This window comes from Leucoraja erinacea, chromosome 12, assembly GCF_028641065.1.
Source record: "Leucoraja erinacea ecotype New England chromosome 12, Leri_hhj_1, whole genome shotgun sequence".
In the NCBI taxonomy this organism is placed as follows: Eukaryota; Metazoa; Chordata; class Chondrichthyes; order Rajiformes; family Rajidae; genus Leucoraja; species Leucoraja erinaceus.
In genome coordinates this window covers 46,731,467-46,756,178 of record NC_073388.1, presented here as the reverse complement: position 1 = coordinate 46,756,178, position 24,712 = coordinate 46,731,467, and the positions used below count along the sequence as shown (strand labels likewise).

Below are 24,712 nucleotides of genomic sequence, written 5' to 3'. Positions count from 1 at the left end.
CTATAGGATCTTTGGTAGGATGCTCAGTCTGCCCACTGCGCATGCGTCCGGCCGCCGCGCACGGAGGCCAATCAGGAGCGACATCCGGGTGGCTGCGTCGTGACGTTTGACCGCAACCGCTGCGGCGATGGCGGAACTTTGGTGGTAGTTGCTGAGGCGACGGCGTCCGAGCGGGGAGTCAAGGCCGGGCCGACAGACAGGTAGGTGAGGGGACAACCCACACGGACCAACCTTGGGACGCAACGGAGCTGAGGCCCGGGGAGGGGAGGGGGTGTAAAGGGGGGTCTTGAGGCCTGGGGCACCGAGGGGGGTGAAGCCCAGGGCAGAGGGGGCGGCGAGCGGGTGGGGGCAGCCCGGGACATCGCTTACAGACAGCTCACATGCACACCCCCAGTCTACTGATGCCCCCTCTCTCCCAGCATCGGCGGTTCCGCTGCTAAATGGTATTTGCGTTTCAAGGAAACCCCGCGTTAAAAAACAAACACCTCAATGGCGTTTATGGATTCAAGAGTTTCAGACTGGAAGTAAATAAATGCTAATTCCCCTGCTGTAGGATTTTCCAAAATAAAGTGTTTGATTGCTACACGTTTCTTTTGTGTTGCAACTAAATACATTGTTCAATAGGATACACATGCACAACATCCACACTGCTCAATGGAACTGAGCTACAAGGAATTGCACATGCCGGAATCTTGTGCCAAAACCAAGAGTGCTGGATGAGCTCAACAGGTCAGGCAGCATCTGTGGAGGGAATGAACAGATGACATTTGGGGTTAGTACCCCTAAAGAAGAGTCATGAGTGTTTTATTGTCATATGTCCCAGATAGGACAATGAAATTCTTACTTGCTGCAGCACATCAGAATATGTAAACATAGTACATAACGGGAGAAAAAAAAGTTCACTGTGTATATATACACATTCACACATACTCAATAAATAAACAAATTTAGTGCAATAATAATAATAATCAGTTATAGTTCAGAGCTTATTTGCAGTTGTGTTTAATAGCCTGATGGCTGAAGGGAAGAAGTTGTTCTTGAACCTGGTCGTTACAGGTTTTAGGCTCCTGTACCTTCTTCCCGATGGCAAGGGTGAAATAAGTGTGTGGTCTTTGATGATGTTGGCTGCCTTTTTGAGGCAGCGACTGCGACAGATCCCTTCGATGGTGGGGAGGTCAGAACCAGTGATGGACTGGGCAGTGGTCACAGCTTTTTGAAGTCTTTTCTGCTCCTGGACATTCAAGTTGCCAAACCAGACCACGATGCAACCAGTCAGTATGCTCTCTACTGTGCACCTGTAGAAGTTCAAGAGAATCCTCCTTGACATACCGACTCTCTGTGATCTTCTTGGGAAGTAGAGGCGCTGATGTGCCTTCTTTATGATTACATCAGTGTGCTGGGTCCAGGAAAGAAAAAATTATGCTGGAGAAACTCAGCCGATCAATCAGTATCCGTTCTGGGGAAGTGGTGTGGAGGAATTGTGAACAGTTCGGGACGAGATCCTGCATCAGTAGGGTTGTTCTCAGTGTAAAAACTAGGAACTGCAGATGCTGGTTTACAAAGAAGGACACGACGTTTTGGAGTATCTCAGCAGGTCTGGTAGCATCCCTGGAGATCATGGATAGGTAATGTTTTGGGTCAGGACCTTTCTTCAGACTGATTGTCTGGATTTGGTTGTTCTCAGTTTGGGTGTTTGTGTGGAAAGAAAGAAAATGATGGGTATGTACTCTGAAACTTTATTTTCTCAAACCTTTTGGCTTTGCTTGGAAGACTCAAACCATGCATGGTAAATTACTCTTAAAGCATAATTCGGCACATTGTTCAGGTGCTGGTCAAAATGGATGCATTTAGGCTTGTCTTACTTTCTAGTTCTTGAAGGATGGCCTTATGATTTAGTAACTTCAGTGAATATCTGCCTATATCATCTGCATGGATAGTGAGAATGTGAGCCTCAGCTAATACACCTCTGATGTTGCCATAGAAAGTAATAACCATGATTCTTGTTCCCAATATGAATTTTGATTATTTTATATTTAAATAAACAAAGCAGATATATTTAAATAACTACAATTTTAAGGTAAGTAACACTAAATTTGGTAAAAAGATAGCAAGTTAGATACATTTTCAGTGGTTTTTCATAATTAACCACATTATTCACGGAACTTAATAAACAAATCAAGCAATAAGGTGCAGATACATTGGTTAATGGCACTTATTTCAGACATGGAGTGAGGCAAACAATCAGTTCCACAGGAATAATCACATGCAATTCAACCCTCTTTTGAAATGTGTTTGAGTTGGTTTCCTCAAGAGATGTCAGTCATGCAAAGAATTCATTAACAAGTCCTATAAATTATTTTTTGCTCCATATTTCCATTAATATCGATTAATGTGCTTGAATTATTATGAAGAAAACTAAGAAGGGTCCCGACGTGAAATGTCATCTCTCCATATTCTCCAGAGATGATGCCTGACCCTCTGAATTACTCCAACACTTTGCCATTTTTGTAAACCAGCGTCTGCGGTTCCTTGTATTTTCTGCTGCACAAAATAATTGAGAATTGTTTTTTCCTGAATAATCCAAGTAAATACAATACCAAGAAAATGACAATCTGTTATCAGAACAAAAAAGGATCAAATGAGTTATTATTTTACACAATGCTTGCATTGTTTTGCTTTACAGATAATATAGAACATAAATGAGCAGCATTGTTTAAGCCTGATGATAAGCAATGCCTCCTGTGCGTCGGTCAAGGAGTGGCAGTCCAGACTCGTCTTTCAGCCCTAAGAGGAAGCGGCACAGCAACAGTGATGGCAGCAGGTCACGAAGTCCTCCGATAAAAAGTCCCAGTCATCACTTGGGGCTCATGAAATCACCTCTGGCAGACAAAAAGCTTCAAAAATCCCGATCTAGGTCGAGAGAGCGATCCAGCACACACAAGCATGAAAATGGTGTGCATCATTCAAGGTCAAGATCAAGAGAACAGACATCCCGTTCCTATCATGGGCACTACAACAAACTTTATATGGCCCACTATGGAAAAGAACAAGAAGATTTACTCCAACAGAGACATGATGCCTTTATTGCCAGGTCAGGCAAGTTCTAAATATTTAAGATGACAATGTGTAGATCTGTCCACAAAATGTATATCCTTCTTTATTCCCAAGCATAATGTTTCTCTAAACATCACAAAACCTCCTAAATCGCCCCTCCCAAGATGTTTCTTTATGCAAAACACAAACTGCTGGAGGAAGTCAGTGGATCAGGCAGCATATGGGGATTATTGGTGGGAATTATCATAAGATCAGATGTGATAGGAGTAGAATTAGGCCTTTCGGTCCATCAAGTCTACTCTGCCATTAAATCATGGCTGATCTATCTCTCCCTCCTAACCCCATTCTCCTGCCTTCTCCCCATAACCTCTGACACATGTACTAATCAAGAATCTATCTATCTCTGCCTTAAATATATCCGCTGACTTTGCCTCCACAGTGTTCTGTGGCAAAGAATTCCACAGATTCACCACCCTCTGACTAAATAAATACCTCCATCTACTTCCTAAAAGAATGTCCTTTAATTCTGAGGCTATGACTTCTAGTCCTAGACTCTCCCACTAGTGGAAACTTCCTAGCCACGTCCACTCTATCCAAGCCTATCCGAGCAGGGAATTATAGACCAGTTAGCCTGACATCCGTGGTGGGGAAGATGCTGGAGTAGATTATCAAAGATGTAATAGCGGCGCATTTGGATAGCACTAACAGGATCGGTCCAAATCAGCATGGATTTAAAGAAGGGGAAATCATGCTTGACAAATCTTTTTTGAGGATGTAACAAGTAAAATGGAAAAGGGAGAACCAGTAGATGTAGTGTACCTGGACTTTCAGAAAACCTTTGATAATGTCTCACACAGGAGATTAGTGGGCAAAATTAGAGCACATGGTATTGAGTATAGGGTATTGACATGGATAGAAAATTGGTTGGCAGACAGGAAACAAAGAGTGGGGAATAACTGGTCCCTTTCAGATGGCAGGCAGTGACTAGTGGGGTGCCACAAGGCTCAGTGCTGGGGTCGCAGCCATTTACAATATACATTAATGTTTTAGATGAAGGAATTAAAAGTAACATGAGCAAATTTGCAGATGACACAAAGCTGGGTGGCAGTGTGAACTGTGAAGAGGATGCAAGGTGACTTGGACAGGTTGGATGAGTGGGTAGACACATGGCAGATGCAGTAAAATGTGGATAAATGTGAGGTTATCCACTTTGGAGGCAAGAATGGGAAGGCAGATAATTATCTGAATGGTGTCAGGTTAGGAAAAGGGGAAGTACAATGAGACCTGGGTGTCCTAGTACATCAGTCACCGAAAGTAAGCATGCGGGTACAACAGGCAGTGAAGAAAGCTAATGGCATGTTGGCCTTCATAACGAGAGGAGTTGAGCATGGGAGCAAAGAGGTCCTTCTACAGATGTACAGGACCCTGGTGAGACCACACCTGGAGTATTGTGTGCAGTGTTCGTCTCCTAATTTGAGGAAGGGCGTACTTGATATTGAGAGAATGCAGAATAGGTTCACAAGGTTCATTCCCAGGATGGCGGGACTGTCATATGATGAAAGAATGGAGCAACTGGGCTTGTATTTACTGGAATTTAGAACGATGAGAGGGGGTCTTATAAAAACATATATAATTATTAAGGGATTGGACACGCTAGATGCAGGAAACATGTTCCTGATGTTGGGGAAGTCCAGAACCAAGGGGCCACAGTTTAAGAATAAGGGGTAGGCCATTTAGAACTGAGAAGAGGAAAAACTTTTTCACACAGAAAGTTGTGAATTTGTGGAATTATCTGCCTCAGAAGGCACTGGATGCCGATTCACATGTATTCAAAGGAGAGTTAGATAGAGTTCTTAGAGCTAGCGGAATCAAGGGGTATGGGGAGAAAAAGGAACGGGGTACTGATTGTGGATGATCAGCCATGATCACATTAAATGGCGGTGCTGGCTCGAAGGGCCGAATGGCCTACTCCTGCACCTATTGTCTATGTATCAATGAAAGGACTTGAATTGCCACCGGGAAAACCTCCGTCCTTTGAGTGAATATGATTTGGAATGTAATGGCTGGTGCATATACGTTCATCAGAGAATGGGATAAAAAAAAAAGAAAATTACAGGGATTTAGGGTAAAAACAGGATAATGATGCTGGATCTATTAGCTTTGTCGTTTAGAAAGATGATGTTGGCTTCTGTATTGCACTGTGCTGCTGAAATGTGAGAAAAGTTGCATTTGTGTAGTTGTAATGTGGTTTCCAAAGTTACTCCTTAATCAGATTCTCTTTGGAGGCACAACAGCAGGGGTGGCACAGGGGTATAGTTGCTGCCTTACAGCACCAGACACCCAGGTTCAATCCTGACTAGGGGTGCTGTCTTCACGACCTTTGTACATTCCTCCCGTGACCGCGTGGGTTTTCTCTGGGTGCTCTGGTTTTCGCCCACATTCCAAAGACGTAGGTTAATTTGGCTTTGGTAAAATTTGTAACTTGTCCCTCGTGGGTAGGATAGTGCTAGTGTACAGGGATCGCTGGACGTCGGGGACTCTGGGCCGAAGGGTATGTTTCTGCGCTGTACCTCTAAACTAACCTAAATTATAAAGTTTAGTGCTAAATATTTGTTGGGTAGAATTAATCACTTGAATGGCCTGAAGTCATTTGCTTGAGGAAAAAAAAGACACAGTGCTGGAGTATACCACCTGGCAGACAGCATCTCTGGATGTACACAAAAATCCTGGAGAAACTCAGCGGGTGCAGCAGCATCTATGGAGCGAAGGAAATGGGCAACGTTTCGGGCCGAAACCCTTCTTCAGACGTTTCGGCCCGAAACGTTGCCTATTTCCTTCGCACCCGCTGAGTTTCTCCAGCATTTTTGTGTACCTTCAGCATCTGCAGTTCCTTCTTAAGCATCTATGGAGAATGTTCTCCAGAGATGCTGCCAGATCCACTGAGCCACTCCAGCACGTTTTGTCTTTTTTTTTAATGTAAACCAGCATCTCCAGTCCCTTGTTTTGACATTTTCTTGAGGTTCATTTGCCAATCTGTGGCATTAGGCATGGTATTCCATTCGTAAATTGAGGGAAGAAAGCGTATATCTTGGATAGACTTGGTTTATACTCTCTAGAATTTAGAAGATTGAGAGGGGATCTTATAGAAACTTACAAAATTCTTAAGAGGTTGGACAGGCTAGATGCACGAAGATTGTTCCCGATGTTAGGGAAGTCCAGGACAATGTGTCACAGGTTAAGGATAAAGGGGAAATCCTTTAAAAACCGAGATGAGAGAAGAACTTTTTTCACACAGAGAGTGGTGAATCTCTGGAACTCTCTGCCACAGAGGGTAGTTGAGGCCAGTTCATTGGCTATATTTAAGAGGGAGTTAGATGTGGCCCTTGTGGCTAAGGGGATCAGGGGGTATGGAGAGAAGGCAGGTACGGGATACTGAGTTGGATGATCAGCCATGATCATATTGAATGGCGGTGCAGGCTCGAAGGGCCGAATGGCCTACTCCTGCACCTAATTTCTATGTTTCTATGTTTCTATCTTTCACCCCAACAGCAAGAGTCGCTGGGCTCCACTAGCTAACCGACCCTTCTCTGACTGTGAATGTGGTGATCCAAATCAATAAAAGACTATCATTACACCCAGCCCTTGATACAAATTCAAAGTGGAAGCTTTTGAGTTAAACCTATTCTCTGTCAAGGATAAACAGTGATTTATTATAAATATGGCTCCAGTCATGAACCAGAAGATTGCACAAATTGGAATCAAACAACGTCCAGGCTAAACCATGTGCTTGAGTTGTCACATTGTTATTTCTGTGTAAACAAAATCAGAAACAAAGTTAACTTTTTCAGGACCTGTCATATCTAGTTAGTTTGCCTTGAGAGTTACAGTTTGGATAGATTTTTGATACAATCTCTCTGCTGATTCTGATACTTTTGAAAATCTTCCCAGGAGTTGCTGTGTTTGACATATCCCAATCTATATCATTGTTCATAGCCAGTGGGTTTTTTTTGTGTGATGGTGCAGTGGTAGAGTCGCTGCCTTATATCGCCGAAGACCCGGGTTCGATCTTGACTATAGATGCTGTTTGTTTGGAGTTTGTATGTTCTCCCTGTGACCGCATGAGTTTTCTCCGGATGCTCTGGTTTCCCCCTACACTCTAAAGAGATTTGTAGGTTAATTGGCTTTGGTAGATTTGTAAATTGTTCCTGGCGTGTAGGATAGCACTAGTGTACAGTGTGATCGCTGGTCAGTGTGGACTTGGACCGAAAGGCCTGTTTCCGTGCTGTATCTCTAAAGTTAAAGACCTCTTAAAAAGTTAAAAACTAGTTTTTCAATTTTTTTAAATATTACAAATGGATAACTAAAGTTTAGAAAAAAATAAATATATTAATTAAATTGAGCAGTTAAACGGTTTAAGCAACATAGGGTGAAGATGCTGCAGATACCCAACAGAACGATATGTGTACCTGCATTGTTTTGTCTATAGAACAAACACGGTTTTAGCAGATTACTAACACTCTGAATCCTAGATGAATTCAAGAAGTAGCCCACAGACTTGGTGTTCAAGAAGAAACTGCAGATGCTGGAAAATCGAAGGTACACAAAAATGCTGGAGAAACTCAGGTTTTTCCGAAGGAGTCTGAAGAAGGGTTTCGGTCCGAAACGTTACCTATTTCCTTCGCTCCATAGATGCTGCTGCACCCGCTGAGTTTCTCCAGCATTTTTGTGTGCCCACAGACTTGGGTTTGTTTGTCTTTCAATTTTATCAGCCAGAATTATGGTGGAGTGAGGATCTGTCCAGAATATCTTCTCTAAAATAAAGCACTGCATAAATTGTTCAGTTTGAGAGCTAATATCTCTTTCCTACAACATCATGAAAATCAAACTCTGACAAGTGAACTCCAAAGAGAAAAATGAAAGGAAATGATAGCAGCATTTAAGAGGTATTTCAACAGGTATGTGAACAGGACATGGACCTTGTGCAGGCAGAGGGGATTAGTTTAAATTGATGTCTTGGTCTGCACAGACATCGTAAGCCGAAAGCCTTTTCCTATGCTGTACTGTTCTATGAAAAAGAAAGAAAAACTTGTGCCTTCCATATGATTGTTCTCAATTGTCCCCATCTTATTTGTCCATTTCTTGTTCAATTCAAAAGACAAAGTTCTGGAATAACTCGTCTGTGGGGGGAATCCATACAGGTCGGGCAGGACCCTTCAATTATATTGTTCTGAGAATTGTTGCTCTCTTTAACTCTAACTTTGAAACACTCTATTTCTCTGTTTTTATCTTTTTCTATTCTATTTTGATGACAAGCATTCCAAGTTTACAAAGTGATACAATTTACAAAGCGATGTAGTGAGGGTCCTCTCATCCTCTGGATTGACTCCGATATCTCCCGCATTATCAGGTTTGATAGAGTGGCGTAGATGGGTAAAATAAAACAGCTTACTTGAGACATTGCAGTGCAACTTGAAACAATGGTCATCAACCGTTCAATTATCTACCATCTGATTGTTCAGAAATACCAATGATTCCACTTCTGACTCGCGTGCTCCCTCTTGTGCACCGGACGTGCGCGGAGACTCGCCAGTCCCTTTAACACACCAGAGTGCCAACTCCCACATCCACTGAAACATCTGGAAAGTATTGGGGCACTGTATAACATCGAAAACGTGTCTGAAAAGTGTATTGGTGTTTTAATTGGATATTATTTAATATTTGGGAAAATTAGTATAGAACGGAACTGCAGATGATGTACTGAAGATAGACACAAAGTGCAGGTGTACCTCAGTGGGTCAGAGAGCATCTCTGGAATGAAAAGATGGGTGACTTTTTGGATCTGAAGAAGGGCACACCCATCCTTTTTCTCCATAGATGCTGCCAGACCCGCAGACGTATTCCAGCACTTTGGGAATACAGCCTGGAGATTAGGTAGTTTGACACATCCATAGTGCCAGGTATGCTAGACTATTAACGTTTTTTACCCCTGTACAATTTTGCATGACTTTCTCTAATTACCTAAATTATCAGCGCAAAAATGTGTTCTACTTTAAAACAATATCCAAGACCTGCAGGGAAATCTTGCTGTGCTGTTTGTGAACAGCACCTGTGGTAAGTTAACATTTCACACTCATTCATTCTGATGAAGTGTTGTGCCTGAAATCATAGTTTGCCACATTCAAGATGTTAGCAATGGCTACTGGATAACAGGATCTAAAGGAATTCAAATTCTCAGTATTCGCTTGAAGCAATCTACTCCACAAAACTTAACAAGTGATTGATTAATGCACGTTTCTTCCAGGCGTTTAAAGGAGCGAGAAAGAATTGGAGAACTGGGAGCACCAGAAATTTGGGGACTGTCTCCAAAATTTCCAGAAGTAGAGTAAGTTATTTTTATCAATATAACAAGTTTAAAGTTGTGCTTAGAGTTTGCAGAATAACTTTTCATTTATATATCACCTTTTTATATAATCTTTCTTGTATAGCTTTTTATTGAAATCTCAACAGTAACCAATATTACTTAATTCATAAGTGAACTTTGCCCACTGATGTTTATTAAGCAATATCTCTACCCTATTTTGAAGAGCAGATCAACAAATTCCAAAGCAGGTGAGGCAATGTGTATGGAGAAAGAAACAAGCGTTAACATTTCAGATTAATGTCCTCTGAACCCAGATTTGATTAAAAAAAATAATTGATCTGAAATGTTAATCCATTTCTATCTCCAGAGATGCTGTCTGAACTGAGTATTTCTACCATTTTGTTTTTCATAAGGTCATAAATCGTAGGAGCAGAATTGGGCCATTCGGCCCATCACGTATACTCCGCCATTCAATCATGGCCGCTCTGTCTTTCCCTCTTAATCCCATTCTCCTGCCGTCTCCTCGTAACCTTGGACATTCTTGCTAATCAAGAACCTGTCAATCTCCATTTAAAAATGCCCAATGATGGCCTCCACATCCACCTGTGGCAATGAATTCCACAGATTCACCACCCTCTGGCTAAATAAATTCCTCCTCATTTTCTTTCTAAAGGTACATCCTTTTATTCTGAGACCGTGCCCTCTAGTCCTAGACTCTCCCATTGGTGGAAACATCCTCTCCACATCCATGTGTGTAAGAAAGTACTGCAGATGCTGGTTTAAATCAAAAGTAGACACAAAATGCTGGAGTAACTCAGTGGGACAGGCAGCATCTCTGGAGAGAAGGAATTGGTGACGTTTCGGGTCGAGAGTAGAGTGTTGGAGTCTTTGCATTGAAGATGAGTGCTGTAGGGACCAAGGGAGTTTCGGGATTGAGACCCTTTTTCAGACCTCCACATCCACTCTGTCCAGGCCTTTCACTATTCAGTATGTGTCAATGAGGTTCCCCCTCATCGTTCTGAACGTCACCAAATACAGGCCCAGTGCCATCAAGCATTTTTATTGGAGATTTCCAGCAGTTGCAGTTCTTTGCTCTTGGATCCCAATTGTGTTCATGCTGATTGCTGCACAACATTAGGACATCGTTGGACTCCGTCAGTTTCGCCACCTCCAACGTGACCCCACCACTCGCCACATCTTCCCATCTCCCCCCATATCTGCCTTCCGCAAAGACCGCTCCCTCTATAACTCCCTTGTCAATTCTTCCCTTCCCTCTCGGTCCACCCCCTTCCCGGGCACTTTCCCTTGCAACCGCAAGAGATGCAACACTTGTCCCTTTACCTTCCCCCTCGACTACGTTTAAGGACCCAAGCAGTCGTTCCAGGTGCGACAGAGGTTTACCTGCATCTCCTCCAACCCCATCTATTGCATCCGCTGCTCTAGATGTCAGCTGATCTATATCAGCAAGACCAAGCGGAGGTTGGGCGATCGTTTCGCCGAACACCTCCGCTCGGTCCGCAATAATCAAGCTGACCTCCCGGCGGCTCAGCACTTCAACTCCCCCTCCCACTCCGTCTCCGACTTCTCTGTCCTGGGTCTCCTCCATGGCCACAGCGAGCAACACCGGAAATTGGAGGAACAGCACCTCGTATTCCGCTTGGGGAGTCTGCATCCTGGGGGCATGAACATCGAATTCTCCCAATTTTGTTAGTCCTTGCTGTCTCCTCCCCTTCCTCAGTCCCCCTGCTGTCTCCTCCCATCCCCTCCTCCTTTTTCCTTTCTTGTCCCCACCCCCGATCAGTCTGAAGAAGGGTTTCGGCCCGAAACGCTGCCTATTTCCTTCGCTCCATAGATGCTGCTGCACCCACTGAGTTTCTCCAGCTTTTTTGTGTACCTACCATTAGGACATCATTTCTGGATTTAATATTTTAAATTCTAAAAGTCTTGTTTTAACATTCTTATGTTAATGGAAATTTTAGCATGGAACTCTTCTTCTGTTTGTTAGCTCGGACGAGCATACTCCAGTGGAGGGTGAGCAGGAGGGAAAGAGCAGCAGTGCTGATTCCAGTGGAGAAGGTAACTATCTATAAAATTATATTTCAAAAAAGAATTTACAGCGGAGCCCTGGTGGTGGATAATGGAAATTGTCAGTCAGAAGCTTTTTTTGTATAGATTCACCCATGGTTGTTGGCAAACTAGTGCCACTAATAGTGCCAAAAATCCAAGATCACAATGCAAGCTTACTAAGGCCCTTTCTTAGTGTTTAGTTTCAGTTTCTGTAGATATACATCAACATGTTTGGGTGCATCCGTTCTAATTCTGCGGTAGCAAGGAGAGAAATTGGATTCATCCAAATGTCATGGAAACTCAGACTTTCCTTAATTAAATAGAATGTTTTAACATTATATGATATTCAAAATTTTTTTTATATGCAATTTTTGTTTTTACAGTGTTTCAACTATATCTAAAATTGATTTTGTCACAGCCTTGCTCCTCTTGCATTTGTCTCAGCCAAGAAGTGTTAACTGCTTGCTAGGATACAGTTCTTTAATATTTAGTTTCATTCAACATTGCTTACGAGTTTTGATGGTAAAAGTGTGATCTGTGTGATCATAGCTTGCATGAGCCTGATTTTGCCCTCCTATAACATATACATTCAGTAGAACAGCTATCTGGAGTGGATGCACATTGTTATCTGACCTCCTGAATTACCAGTAGTGTTGCTGCTACCACGTGCATCTCTGAAATCGACAATAGACCAGTTTGGCCAGTTTGGTACATCTACTCACTGAAGTAAAATTCAGGAGATCAGAGTAAAACCATAACCATTATCAATCAGTGCATACCATCTTTAGAAGGAGTTCAAAACAGTTTTCAACCATGAGTAGTTGCTCTACTCAACAGCCAAAAATCTGTACCATCCCTTTGATCTGGTATTTGTTGGTTCACATGCTTGATCAATGGTGTTTTATCATTAATGTTTTATTATTATTAATGTGTAGTTTTTTCTGAGTCATTCGTAACTGCCACAGTATGTCATGTTGTTACTTGTGGGTGGAGCTGCACCTTGTATGCGAATACTTGGCCAATATACTTACTTAACCTTTTTGTATGAAGCAAAGATTTATTTAGCATGTGTACATATAGTATGCACCCTGCAATATCGCATGGTCTTCAACATCTCGAAAGCTCGTACATCACAGAAAAAGGCCCTGAGGCACAACTCATCCAAGCCAACCAAGATGTCCATTTAAACCAGTCCCATTAGCCTGCGCTTGAACCTATATCCCTCATTATCTGACAAAATGTTACTGTTGATCTCTCCTACAGAGGAGAAAAAGAAGAAAAAGAAAAAAAAGAAAAAGAATAAAAAGAAAAAATCAAAAAAGAAAAAGCATAAACATTCAGAAGAAAGTGAATCTGACTCTGGCAGTGAAAGTGACTTAACCGGTAAGAATCAGCCCCTCCTATGTACATGCATTCACCCACTCACTCGTGCTCTGTGTTTGGGCCACACAGATTGGAAAGGAATGAAACCGGCTGCAGAGAGGGAGTGACTGGTCTGGGAGAGAGGGAGGGAATGTACATTGTGAGCAGTGCCACACAGCCACTGATGATCAAGCAATTAAATTCACAGAAGTGCTGCTCGTGGCAAGAATTAGAGAGGAGACCATGGAAAAAATTGGAAACAAAAAGTATATATTTTTTAAATTGCATAGTTTGCTGGGAGCTAGTGTTTGTCAACCAATACAGTTTAATGGGAGACTCCGGACACACGGGACTGCAATCTTGAGTAAAATACAAAGTGCTGGAGGAACTCAGTGGGTTGGGCAGCATCTGTGGAGGGAATGGACAGACGGCATTTTGGGTCGGGGCCCTTCTGGGTGACTGGGATTTGATACGAGTTATAATACAGGCCACAGCATTTTGAAAGCTCTCAAATTTTCAGAAAGTAGAAGCAGGGAGGTTGGCCTGAAATGAGATGGAGCAGTCGACGCTAAAGGGAATTTGAATGTACTTTTGATTTCAGCAAGGGAAGAGCTGAGGCTGATGTACGGTCAGGTGGTATAACTGTTAGAAATGGTTGGGAAGCAACTGCAGATGCTGGTTTATACCGAAAATGGACACAAAATATGGTCAGTGTAACTCAGCGGGTCAGGCTCTGGAGAAAAGGAATATGGATGTTTTGGGACCGAACCCTTCTTCAGAAGTTGCAGACCCAAAGTGTCACCTATTCCTTTTCTCCATAGATTTTCCCCTGACGCGCTGAGTTAATCCAACGTTTTGTGTCTATCTTCAAAATAGGTGGTGGATTTGAATTCTGGCACTCCAAAGTGGGATAAATACTTAGGTACACAAAAGTGCCGGAGAAACTCAGCGGGTGCAGCAGCATCTATGGAGCGAAGGAAATAGGCAACGTTTCGGGCCAAAACCCTTCTTCAGACTAATGGGGGGTGGGGAGAAGAAAGGAAAAAGGAGGAGGAGGAGCCCGAGGGCTGAGGGAGAGATAGGAAGGGGAGGAGACAGCAAGGGCTAACAAAATTGGGAGAATTTGATGTTCATGCCCCCAGGATGCAGACTCCCCAAGCGGAATATGAGGTGCTGTTCCTCCAATTTCCGGTGTTGCTCACTCTGGCCCTGGAGGAGACCCAGGACAGAGAGGTCGGATACGGAATGGGAGGGGGAGTTGAAGTTCTGAGCCACAGGGAGGTCAGGTTGGTTAATGCGGACCGAGCGGAGGTGTTCGGCGAAACGATCGCCCAACCTCCGCTTGGTCTCACCGATGTAGATCAGCTGACATCAAGAGCAGCGGATGCAATAGATGAGGAGATGCAGGTGAACCTCTGTCGCACCTGGAATGACTGCTTGGGTCCTTGAATGGAGTCGAGAGGGGAGGTAAAGTGACAAGTGTAGCATCTCTTGTGGTTGCAAGGGAAAGTGCCCGGGGAGGGGGTATTACGGGAGGGAAGGGAATAATTGACAAGGGAGTTATGGAGGGAGCAGTCTTTGCGGAAGGCAGATATGGGGGGAGATGGGAAGATGTGGCGAGTGGTGGGGTTACGTTGGAGGTGGCGAAACTGACGGAGGATTACTTCTTGTATGTGACGGCTGGTGGGGTGAAAGGTGAGGACTTAATACTTAATCATACTTATTCTGTTTGTAGTAAGGGAAGTGTTATCATTGCAAGACTGCTGCTTAAACATTATTTTTGCAAGTAGTTACTTAAAACTGGTTATTTTATGTTAGATTCAGAAATCTAATCAAGTCGAGATTATTGTCGTATGCAGATACAATGAATATCTTGTTTGTAGCAGCATCACAGGCTCAACGACTCGGATGAATACACAACAAATTACACAAAATCCTGTAACACAGTAAAATAAAATCTTTTTAATAGACATAAAGAGCTGTAGTAACTTAGGAGAACATAGATGGGCGATATTTTGGGTCATGACCCTTAAGACTTCATGGACTCCAGAGATGCTGAGTTACTTTGGTAATTTGTGGGGGGTTTTGTAAACCTGCAGCTGCAGTTCCTTGTGTCTAAAATACAATTCTGATGGTTTGACACCTGATTCGTTCATCATTCTAGAATGCAGGACTAGCATTCCGGGTAAAAGTAGGAAGTGCAGTAGGAGCAGGAGTTCAGGAGTGTACACTGAGTGAACATCCATAGTCTAGGTTGGGGTCTAAAACACAAGGGATCCGGTATCGGCCTTGGTCAGTTTACGAGGGGCGTTCAGAGTGCTTGTATAGATCCTAATCCCTTTAAACTCAGCTGGGTCCAGTGGAAAATTCCTTGAGTTAGCTACTAAGCAACATGTTTTTCATAATGTGTGTGTTTGCGTATTAATTGGAGTCTGAAATCCTGTTATTTTAGCACAACCAGAGCCACAAGCTTGCCCATTTTTTAGTTTTACAGTACATTAATTGTATACTGAATTTATTTATTTCATGTTCATAGATCAGGATAAAAAGAAAAAGAAGAAAAAGAAATCCCATAAAAAGTAAGACATTCATGTTGTATCTGAGTATCTTAATCTGCTTCATCTAATGCGAATTAATTTTGTGGGCACTTATTTTTACTGAAGAACTCTGGCGAAAGATCCCAACCCGAACAGCGTCTGTTTGTTTCCCTCCACAGATGCTGCTTGGCCTTCTGAGTTTCTCCAGCAATTTGTGTTTTGCTCAAGAATCCCGTATCTGTGATCTCTTGAATCTCCACTTTTTTTTTTACTGTTTGTTTATATTTCCCACTGTGCTTTACTTCTGTGATTGGACAGATTGAAGTAACAGTCAAGGAGAAGCATGATCGTGGAGGAACGTTAAAGCTGTCATTAAAAACGGTTGAAAATAACGGGTAGAATAAGTTTCTTATCAGTTTGGAATGGATTTAGTTTCTTCCCAGCAGTTGTCAGGCAACTGAATCATCTTATCAACAACTAGAGAACAGTCCTGCACTATCATCTACTACATTGGAGACCCTCGGACTATCTGTACACTGTGGACGACTTGATTGTAATCGTGAATAGTCTTTCTGCTGACTAGATCGTACGCAATAAAAAAGCTTTTCACTGTACCTCGGTACACATGTCAATAAACTGAACTAACAGCACATTTTTGGACAGATCGACTGTTTGAATTTTTTAAGAGGCCTAGGGATTATACATGTATGAATTACAAGGTAATAAAATAATTGGCAAAAGAGTACTAAATAAATTGCTGCAGATAACTTGATAAGGCTATCTTGTTTTCTTGACAGCTTTAGCGTTGATGTAAGATGGAAGTTGTAATTAGTAATTAAATGCTATAGAATGACCTTTTTTCTGGACTTATTCAACAGGAAGAAGGCAAAGAAAATGAAAAAGAACAAGAAGAAAGTGACTGAATCTAGTAGTGAAGAGTCTGAGGAGGAAAATGCACATGAAGCTGTCTGGGTAGAAAAAACAGGTAAGCATGTCAAGTCGAGTCACATTTATTTATATAGCACATTTAAAAAACAACTCTCGTTGGCCAAAGTGCGTTACATTTGTTATAAGAATAGCACAACAAAACAAACTACATACATATATATTTTGTTCCGTCTGAAGAAGGGTTTCGGCCCGAAACGTTGCCTATTTCCTTCGCTCCATAGATGCTGCTGCACCCGCTGAGTTTCTCCAGCTTTTTTGTGTAACCTACATACATATATACATGTAGCCCTCACTCAGAGGACGTCAGGAAAGGCTTGGGAGTATAGATAAGTCTTTAGTCTTGACAGTCTTTAGTCTGTACAGGCGATCCTCGCGTTACAGCAGTTCAGGAACTTCACCGTTCCAGAATTCACAAATGATTTCCAAAAAAATCTGAGATACAATTAACATTCGCTCTTACAAAAGCGATGGTCGAAGGAAGAATGGAATGACAATCAGCCAGTCAAAGCGCTGGAATAGTTGGAATAGCTCAGCAGGTCGTGCAGCATCTGTGGAGGGAATGGATAGACCACATTTTGGGTGGGATACTGACCCAAAATGTTGCCTATCTGCCTCTCCACAGATGCTGCCCGTCTGCTGAGTTCCTCCAGCGCTTCAATGGTGCTTTATTGGCACAAGTGCAAATGTACCGTGAAATTCTTTATTCAGATACGGTTCAGTAAAGTGTTTTTGAGTTTTGCTCAAGATTCCAGCATCTGCATTTCCTTGATAAAGTCTTAGAGGAGCTACAAATGTGAATAACAGAATCGCTTACCTAAGATTCACAAAATTGCTGGAGAAACTCAGCGGGTGCAGCAGCACCCGCTGAGTTTCTCCAGCAATTTTGTGTACCTTCGATCTTCCAGCATCTGCAGTTCCTTCTTGAACGCTTACCTAAGATTGTTGAATTCAGAAAGATAAGAGTCAAGTCAAGAGTGTTTTATTGTCATACGAGCCGGATGGGACAATTAAATTCTTATTTGCTGTAGCACAACAAAATATGTGAATATGTAAACACTACATAACGGGAGAAGAGAAAAAAAAAGATAAAGTTCAATAAATAACAAATGTGGTGCAATAATAATAGTCTTTTGCAGGTCACAGCTCAGAGCTTATTTGTTGTTGTGTTTAATAGCCTGATGGCTGTAGGGAAGAAGCTGTTCCTGAACCTGGATGTTGCAGTTTTCAGGCTCCTGTACTTTCTTCCTGATGGCAGTGGTGAGATGAGTGTGTGGCCAGGATGGTGTGGGTCTTTGATGATTTTGGCTGCCATTTTGGGGCAGCGAGTACGATAGATCCATTCGACGGTGATGGACTGGGCAGTGGTCACAACTTTTTGTAGTCTTTTTCGCTCCTGGACGTTCAAGTTGCTGAACCAGGCCACGATGCAACCAGTCAGAATGCTCACTACCGAGTACCTCTAGAAATCTAGGAGAATCCTCTTTGACGTGTCGAATCTCTGTAATCTTGTCAGGAAGTAGAGTCGCTGATGTGCCTTCTTTATAATTGCATTGGTGTGCTGGGTCCAGGGAAGATCTTCGGAAATATGCATGCCCAGGCATTTGAAGTTATTGACCCTCTCCACCAACGTCCCACTGATGTGAACAGGATTGTGGGTCCTCATCCTTCCCCTACCAAAATCCACAATCAGTTCCTTGGTCTTACTGATGTTGAGAGCCAGGTTGTTGTGCTGGCACCATTTGGTCAGTCGGTCGATCTCACTTCTCTACTCTGACTCGTCCCCATCTGTGATTCCCAGGGGGTGTTTAAGAGGGAACTGCAGATGCTGGAGAATCGAAGGTTACACAAAAAAGCTGGAGAAACTCAGCGGGTGCAGCAGCATCGATGGAGCGAAGGAAATAGGTAACGTTTCGGGCCGAAACCCTTCTGAAGAAGGGTTTTGGCCCGAAACGTTACCTATTTCCTTCGCTCCATAGATGCTGCTGCACCCGCTGAGTTTCTCCAGCTTTTTTGCGTAACCTGTGATTCCAGGGGCTTGGGTTCATTGGAGTAGTGCAGGACGCTGAGGACAATGGGAGTTGAATGAAGAATTAATGCATTTGTTTCAATAACTTTATGCCGTTGTTAAACGTGCAGTTTAATTATACCTTCCCTGAGGAACTGGTAAACGTTTCCCTTTTAAAGGTGCACGCGAGGATGACACCACATATGGACCGGAAGCTCCAATGGAGCAGTCTGCTCAAGACGATGACAAGCCTTTGAAGTAAGTGATCATATTGCCTTTGGAAAAAAGTTGAAATAAAATCTCAGCACGTGATCTGTTTTTCAAATTGTACCTAGTATTGGAATAGATCCTTTTCCCAATGTGATATATAATACTGATAGTTTCCCTGGGTCCATGTTATCCTCACTTCGTATAAACCATATCATCTCCCAATTCCTGCATTGCTGGTCATCTTGCACCTTCCAGCATGATTCAGGTGCAGTCTTTCTCTGAGATTCTACCTCCCCGCTTATTCCTGTGGCCCAGAACACCTTTGACAGGCAGTGTGATTTATTGGATCTCATAGAAACATATATATTAAAAAATATATCATATTCTTAAGGGATTGGATGGGCTAGATGCAGGAAAAATGTTCCTGATGTTGGGGGAGAACAGAACCAGGAGTCACAGTTTAAGAATAAGGGGTAGGCCATTTAGGACTGAGTTGAGGAAAAACTTTTTCAGCCAGAGAGTTGTGAATCTCTGGAATTATCTGCCACAGAAGGCAGTGGAGGCGAATTCACTGGATGTATTCAAGTGAGAGTTAGATTTAGCTCTTAGGGGTAACGGAATCAAAGGATATGGGGAGAAAGCAGGAATGGGGTACAAATTCTGGATGATCATGTAGAATGGCTTGAAGGGCCAAATGGCCTACTCTTGCACCTATTGTCTATGTTTCTATATCCCAGGCCTCTTTTACTTTTCCCTGTAGCCAACTTCTTCAATTTATATTAATGAATCTGGGCAGATTTCCCCACACAGGAGCTGGGAAATCTGCATGTTCATATTGGGAATCCACCAGATATCCTGGAGTTTGCTGAGTGGAACAGCCTAGTCGCTGGTTTACCAATTGCCAGATCTGTGCGGTTTCAGTGGAAGATTTGAGTCGACACTGTGACTCAACTGGTGAAGCTACTGCCTCACAGTGCCAGAGACCCAGGTTCTGGCGCTGTTCTCCGTTGCTGTTTGGAGAGAGTGCATGTTCTCCCTGTGATCATGTGGGTTTTCTCCAGGTGCTCTGGTTTCCTCTCACGATCCAAAGACATGCGGGTTTGCAGTTAATTGGCCTTTAAATTGCCCTGAGTGTGCAAGGAATTATTGCAAAGGTGGGGTAGCATAGAACTCGTGTGAATGGGTGATCGATGGTCAGCGTGAACTCGGTGGGCCAAAGAGCCTAGTTCCATGCTGTATCTCTGAAACTGGGAAAATAACTAGCGCACAAATATATACCATAAGTATCACAGCAGCAATCCCTGAGGAACACCACTGGTAACAGGCACCCAATAACTGAAACACTCAATACTGTGATGGTCAGTGTGGATTCGGTGGGCCCATGGGCCTATTTCCCAGCCAATCCATATGTATAGATTTAGTTTTGAGATACAGTGCAGAAACAGGGCCTTCAGCCTACCGATCAGCAATCCCCGCACACTAGAACCTGCGTCTCTGGCGCTGTAAGGTGGCAATTCCACCGCTGTGCCACGGTATCGCCCTTGTTGTCCACCTTCGCAAGAGTGGTGTGTATGGAGGAACTGCAGATGCTGGTTTAACTCCAGCTTTTTGTGTCTTTTTCAAGAGTGGTTATGGGTGGGTGATAAATGCTGGACTTGTCAATGCTGCTGCCCAGATCTGAAAGTGAATAAAAACAAGGTCATTGTCCATGTACTTGACCATGTTTGTCTTCTAGTTACGGTCACGCTCTGCTTCCTGGTGAAGGGGCTGCCATGGCTGAGTATGTGAAAGCCGGGAAGCGGATTCCACGGAGAGGTGAAATTGGTCTGACCAGCGACCAGATCGCTTCCTTTGAACAGTCTGGTTACGTAATGAGTGGAAGCAGGTAGGAACCTTACACTCGCACGGTGGCTTGAGTTTTAACTATATATTCTATGTCATTTGTATCTAAACGTGGTGAAAGGATGGAAAAGGAAATGTGTCGAATAATGAAAGGCCTAGAGTGGACTTAGAAAGGACGTTGACAGCAGAGGGAGAGTCTAGGGATGCAGAGGCCCAGCGGTAGACTTGCTGCCTCACAAACCCAGGTTTAATCCTGACTACAGATGCTGTCTGTACAGAGTTTGTACGTTCTCCCTGTGACTGCATGGGTTATTTCCGGGTGCTCTAGTATCCACACACAATCCAAAGACGTGCAGGTTTGTCAGTTAATTGGCTTCTGCAAATTGTTCCTAGTGTGTAGGATAGAACTAGTGTGAACAGGTGATCATTTGCCGGCCTGGACTCTATGGGCCAAAGGGCCTGTTATCTCTAAATTAAAAAGACAGAGGACACAGCCTCAGAATAAAAATATGTACCTTTAGAATGAACATGAGGAGGAGCGGGGCAAATATAGGAGAATGGGGTTGAGAGGGAAAGATAGATCAGTCATGATCAAATGGCAGAGCAGACTCGATGGGCCAAGTAGCCTAATTCTATTCCTATGTCTTATGGTGTCTAATGCAAGGATGTCAATAAGCCCTTTGTATTTTCATTTAAAAAAAATAGGAATAAAGCTCTTCTTGATGGTATTCCAGGTGAGGGGCAATTGCTCAGCTTTAATATTTTGATGAAATCACAGCAAAGAAATATACATTTTAAGATCTACTCTGGTGTGTAAATTGTTCTATAACTAAGGCATCAGTTTAGAGTGCTTCGTAACAACGGTGGAGTAACTAAGTTGGTAAATGGAAGCCAATGACACAGCCAGTTGTGGAAAAGACTTTCTTCCCCATCTGGCGTGGCCAAGTCCTGTGTTGGATCTCTAGTCCCGAGTGGAGATCTCGGCCATGATGGTGATAGGAGAGGGACTCTGGTTGCCTTTGCAGTGTTTGAAGGCTCTGGGCTGCAACTCGCTGAGAGGGGAACTCGTTCAAACCTACCAGATAATGAAAGCCCTGGATAGAGTAGAAAGCCCTGGATAGAGTTGAAGAATACTTCCAGTAATAGGAGAAAGTAGAACTAGAGGGCACAGCCTCAGAATAAAAAGATGTACCTTCAAAATGGAGATGAGGAGCAATTTCTTTAGCCAGAGGGTAGTGAATCTGTGGAATTTATTGCCACAGCCAGCAGTGGAGATCAAGGCATTGGGTATTTTAAAGGCGGCGATTCATAGGTTCTTGATTAGGAGGAGCGAAAAAGGCTATGGGGAGAAGGCAGGAGAATGGGGTTGAGAGGGAAAGATAGATCAGCCATGATTGAATGGTGGAGCAGACTCGATGGGCTGAATGGCCGTATTCTGCTCCTATGCCTAATGGTCTCCTCAATCAGAAAGCAAATTTGTTCCAGGGTTCTTGATTGTAATTGACCGAGAGAGTTGCATTGGTAACTGTAGGGTGCGATGAGGATTGGGTTGGTTGTGGCATCCCTCAGTTGGGACTTGCTGCTGCAGCTGCTGCTCTGATGCTCAGTTGGAGGAGACAGGAACAGCTGTGTACCCAGGGAACTGTACCGCAGTGCAGGAGAGAATAGCAGAATGCAACTTTATCTTTTCTGTGGGTTTTGTGTAAATCTCATCGGGGATTAACTCATTTGCCAAGAGCTTTCTGTTGAATGTATTTAAATTTGTTTATGGATTTCTCATTGACATTTACTGAATATTGAAAGGCCTGAATAGAGTGGATGCGGAAAGGATATTTCCACAGGTGGGAGAGGCTAGGAGCAGAGGGCCAAGCCTCAGAATAAAAGGATGTACCTATGGAAAGGGTAGGAGGAATTTCTTTAGTGAGTGGGTGGTGAATCTGTGGAATTCATTACCCCAGGTGGCTTTGGAGGCCAAATCATTGGGTATTTTTAAGGCAGAGATTGTGTCAAGGTTTACGGGGAGAAAGCAGGAGAATGGGGTTGTGGGAAAGATAAATCCGCCATGATTAAATGGCAGAGTAGACTTGATGGGTTGAATGGCCTACTTCTGCTCCTATAACTTATAGACTTATTTCCATCACTACCCACCTGCCAAATACGCAGTCCACAACCTTGTATTTATTCGAGTCATTGTAATCTTTGATTAAATTAAGCTGCAAGTTTAAATGCCCTTCGTTAAATAAAATCAGAACTACTCAACTACTTGCATTGCAGATATGCATGCAAACTGCATGTGGGCGTAACAGTGATGCAGCTAGTATATCTGCTACCTCAGCATCAGACACCTGGATTCAATCGTAACCTTGTGTGCTAATTGTGTGGAGTTTGCACGTTCTCCCTGTGGCCGCGTGGGTTTCTTCTGGGTGCTCTGGTTTCTTCCCACATCCCAAACATAAGTGGGTTTGTACGTTAATTGGCCTTTATTTGCCCCCTTAGCGGGTAGGAAAACCTGGAATGGGGTGCGGGTAAGGAGAATATGGGGAGGGTTAAACTGCATTATATTAGTGTAGGATTAGCATAAATGGGTGGTTGATGATTGCGTGCATTTGGTGGGCTGAAGGATCACTTCCGCGCGCGTGGTATGTCTCTGTTTTAAGAGAAAACATTATGAAAGTGACGGACTTTGCAAATACACATCTATTCTTGAAGCCTAGACAATAAATTTGGACAAAGAAATACTGCTGTGTAGTCTTTTTCAAAACTTTGTCTATTATTTGTATTTTCTAAAATGGAGAACAAATATGTGGAGTGCAATGTTGTAAAAAATTTCACTGAATTAACTTGTCATAAGTCTGTTTAACAACTTAGTCATAAAATACCAGCTGAGCATAAAAATAAATATTAGACAAGAGTAGAAATGTGAAAATTTAAATAAAAATAACTTCTCGGATACGTAATGAAAAAAACTGCAGATGCTGGTTTACAAAATCAAATGGGTGAGGTAACGTTTTGGGTTGGGACCATGTTCTGCAGAGATGCAGTCTGGCTCACTGAGTTACTCAGCACTTTTTTTCCCTCAAATGATCAGTTTGTTTCTAATGTACATCCAGCTGTGATTGCCATTGACTGTAATAACTTTATTCTTTTTTTGAGGCAGCATCTATGTAGCGAAGGAGTAGGTGACGTTTCAGTCTGAAGAAGGGTCTCAACCCGAAATGTCACCTACTCCATAGATGCTGCCTCACCCGCTGAGTTTCTCCAGCATTTTTTGTCTACCTTCGATTTTTCCAGCATCTGCAGTTCTTTCTTAAATAAATTATTCAATTTTTTGATGTGTGAATAATTGTGACTGTTCCCGTCCAGCCTCTGACTTGAGTCCTGTTTTGTGTTTGTTCAGACACCGACGCATGGAGGCCGTGCGTCTGCGTAAGGAGAACCAGATATACAGTGCAGATGAGAAGCGAGCGCTGGCTTCGTTTAACAGAGAGGAACGGCTGAAGAGGGAGAACAAGATTCTGTCCGGCTTCAGGGAGATGGTGCAAAGGAAGACCAAGGGCAAAGAGGAAAAATAGAGATCTGATTTTATTTTAAATAGTTTCTTTCCTAGACCTGGAAATGTACAGGAGGTCGAACATCTAAAATAAAAGTTTGTTTTTCAGCTGGGCAATTATAATGCTGGCCATTCTCAGACTTTATAAAATCTTAATTTTCAGCATTTAAAATGTTCTTTGTTTAAAATCGTAATATAATCTAGATGTTCTAAGATTGTTTTCACTATAGTTGGTCAAATAGGATGTTAATATTGAATGCGTAAACTCAATTTCCTATCACCTTTCTAGTTTTATATAAAACTATTCAGTGATAATTTGATGTAAAATTGTGTTATTAAAATTACCAATATAGTTTACTGTGTGATGGGTTACTTTTCATTAGTATTCCAATCAAATTCATTAGTCAAGCAAAGAAAAAAGTCATTTTCAAATGCTTGATTCTACTGGATCAAATGCCTAGGCAACTTCGAAACAATCTTCACGTTCACCTTTGATTAAAAGGAAGCCTGCTCAGAACTAGGTAAATTTTGAATGAGGAAGATTAGTTTTGCCATCTCTTCATAGGACTGTATAGAAATGGCTGGTATTCAAGGTTTAGGACATATAAGTGAATTATTTAATGCTACCTGATTGAACCAAAGCAAAAGTACTTCCTGAGTAAAGGCTCATTTAGAAATTAATTTGTTCCTGTGGATATTAGTTTCATCAGTCACATCATGGATAGGATGAGTGTACAGAGTGTTTTATCCAGAGTAGAGGAATCAAGAACCAGAGG

General features: G+C 42.7%; 1 protein-coding gene across 2 annotated transcripts; it reads left to right on the top strand.

Annotated features, from left to right (window-relative positions):
* The first annotated feature begins 42 nt into the window (after positions 1-42).
* Positions 43-24,288, top strand: nkap (NFKB activating protein). Of its 2 annotated transcripts, none has more exons than XM_055644070.1 (10): positions 43-200; positions 2,684-3,091; positions 9,356-9,436; positions 11,421-11,491; positions 12,746-12,865; positions 15,381-15,423; positions 16,260-16,366; positions 18,514-18,592; positions 20,280-20,429; positions 23,784-24,288. In XM_055644070.1, the coding sequence occupies exons 2-10, from the start codon at positions 2,733-2,735 to the stop codon at positions 23,956-23,958; spliced, it is 1,185 nt and encodes a 394-aa protein (XP_055500045.1). In that variant the 5' UTR covers positions 43-200; positions 2,684-2,732; the 3' UTR covers positions 23,959-24,288. The 2 variants fall into 2 exon arrangements, with proteins under 2 accessions (XP_055500045.1, XP_055500046.1); XM_055644071.1 differs by having other exon boundaries at positions 91-204.
* The last annotated feature ends 424 nt before the right edge of the window (positions 24,289-24,712 follow it).

What these genes read in the sequence shown, in the direction of transcription:
- nkap (XM_055644070.1), top strand. Translation starts at nt 2,733, where the DNA reads ATGCCTCCTGTGCGTCGGTCAAGGAGTGGCAGTCCAGACTCGTCTTTC. An exon ending in CATGATGCCTTTATTGCCAG is followed by an intron (nt 3,092 to 9,355) that starts GTCAGGCAAGTT and finishes CGTTTCTTCCAG; the next exon opens with GCGTTTAAAGGAGCGAGAAA. An exon ending in GACGATGACAAGCCTTTGAA is followed by an intron (nt 18,593 to 20,279) that starts GTAAGTGATCAT and finishes TTTGTCTTCTAG; the next exon opens with TTACGGTCACGCTCTGCTTC.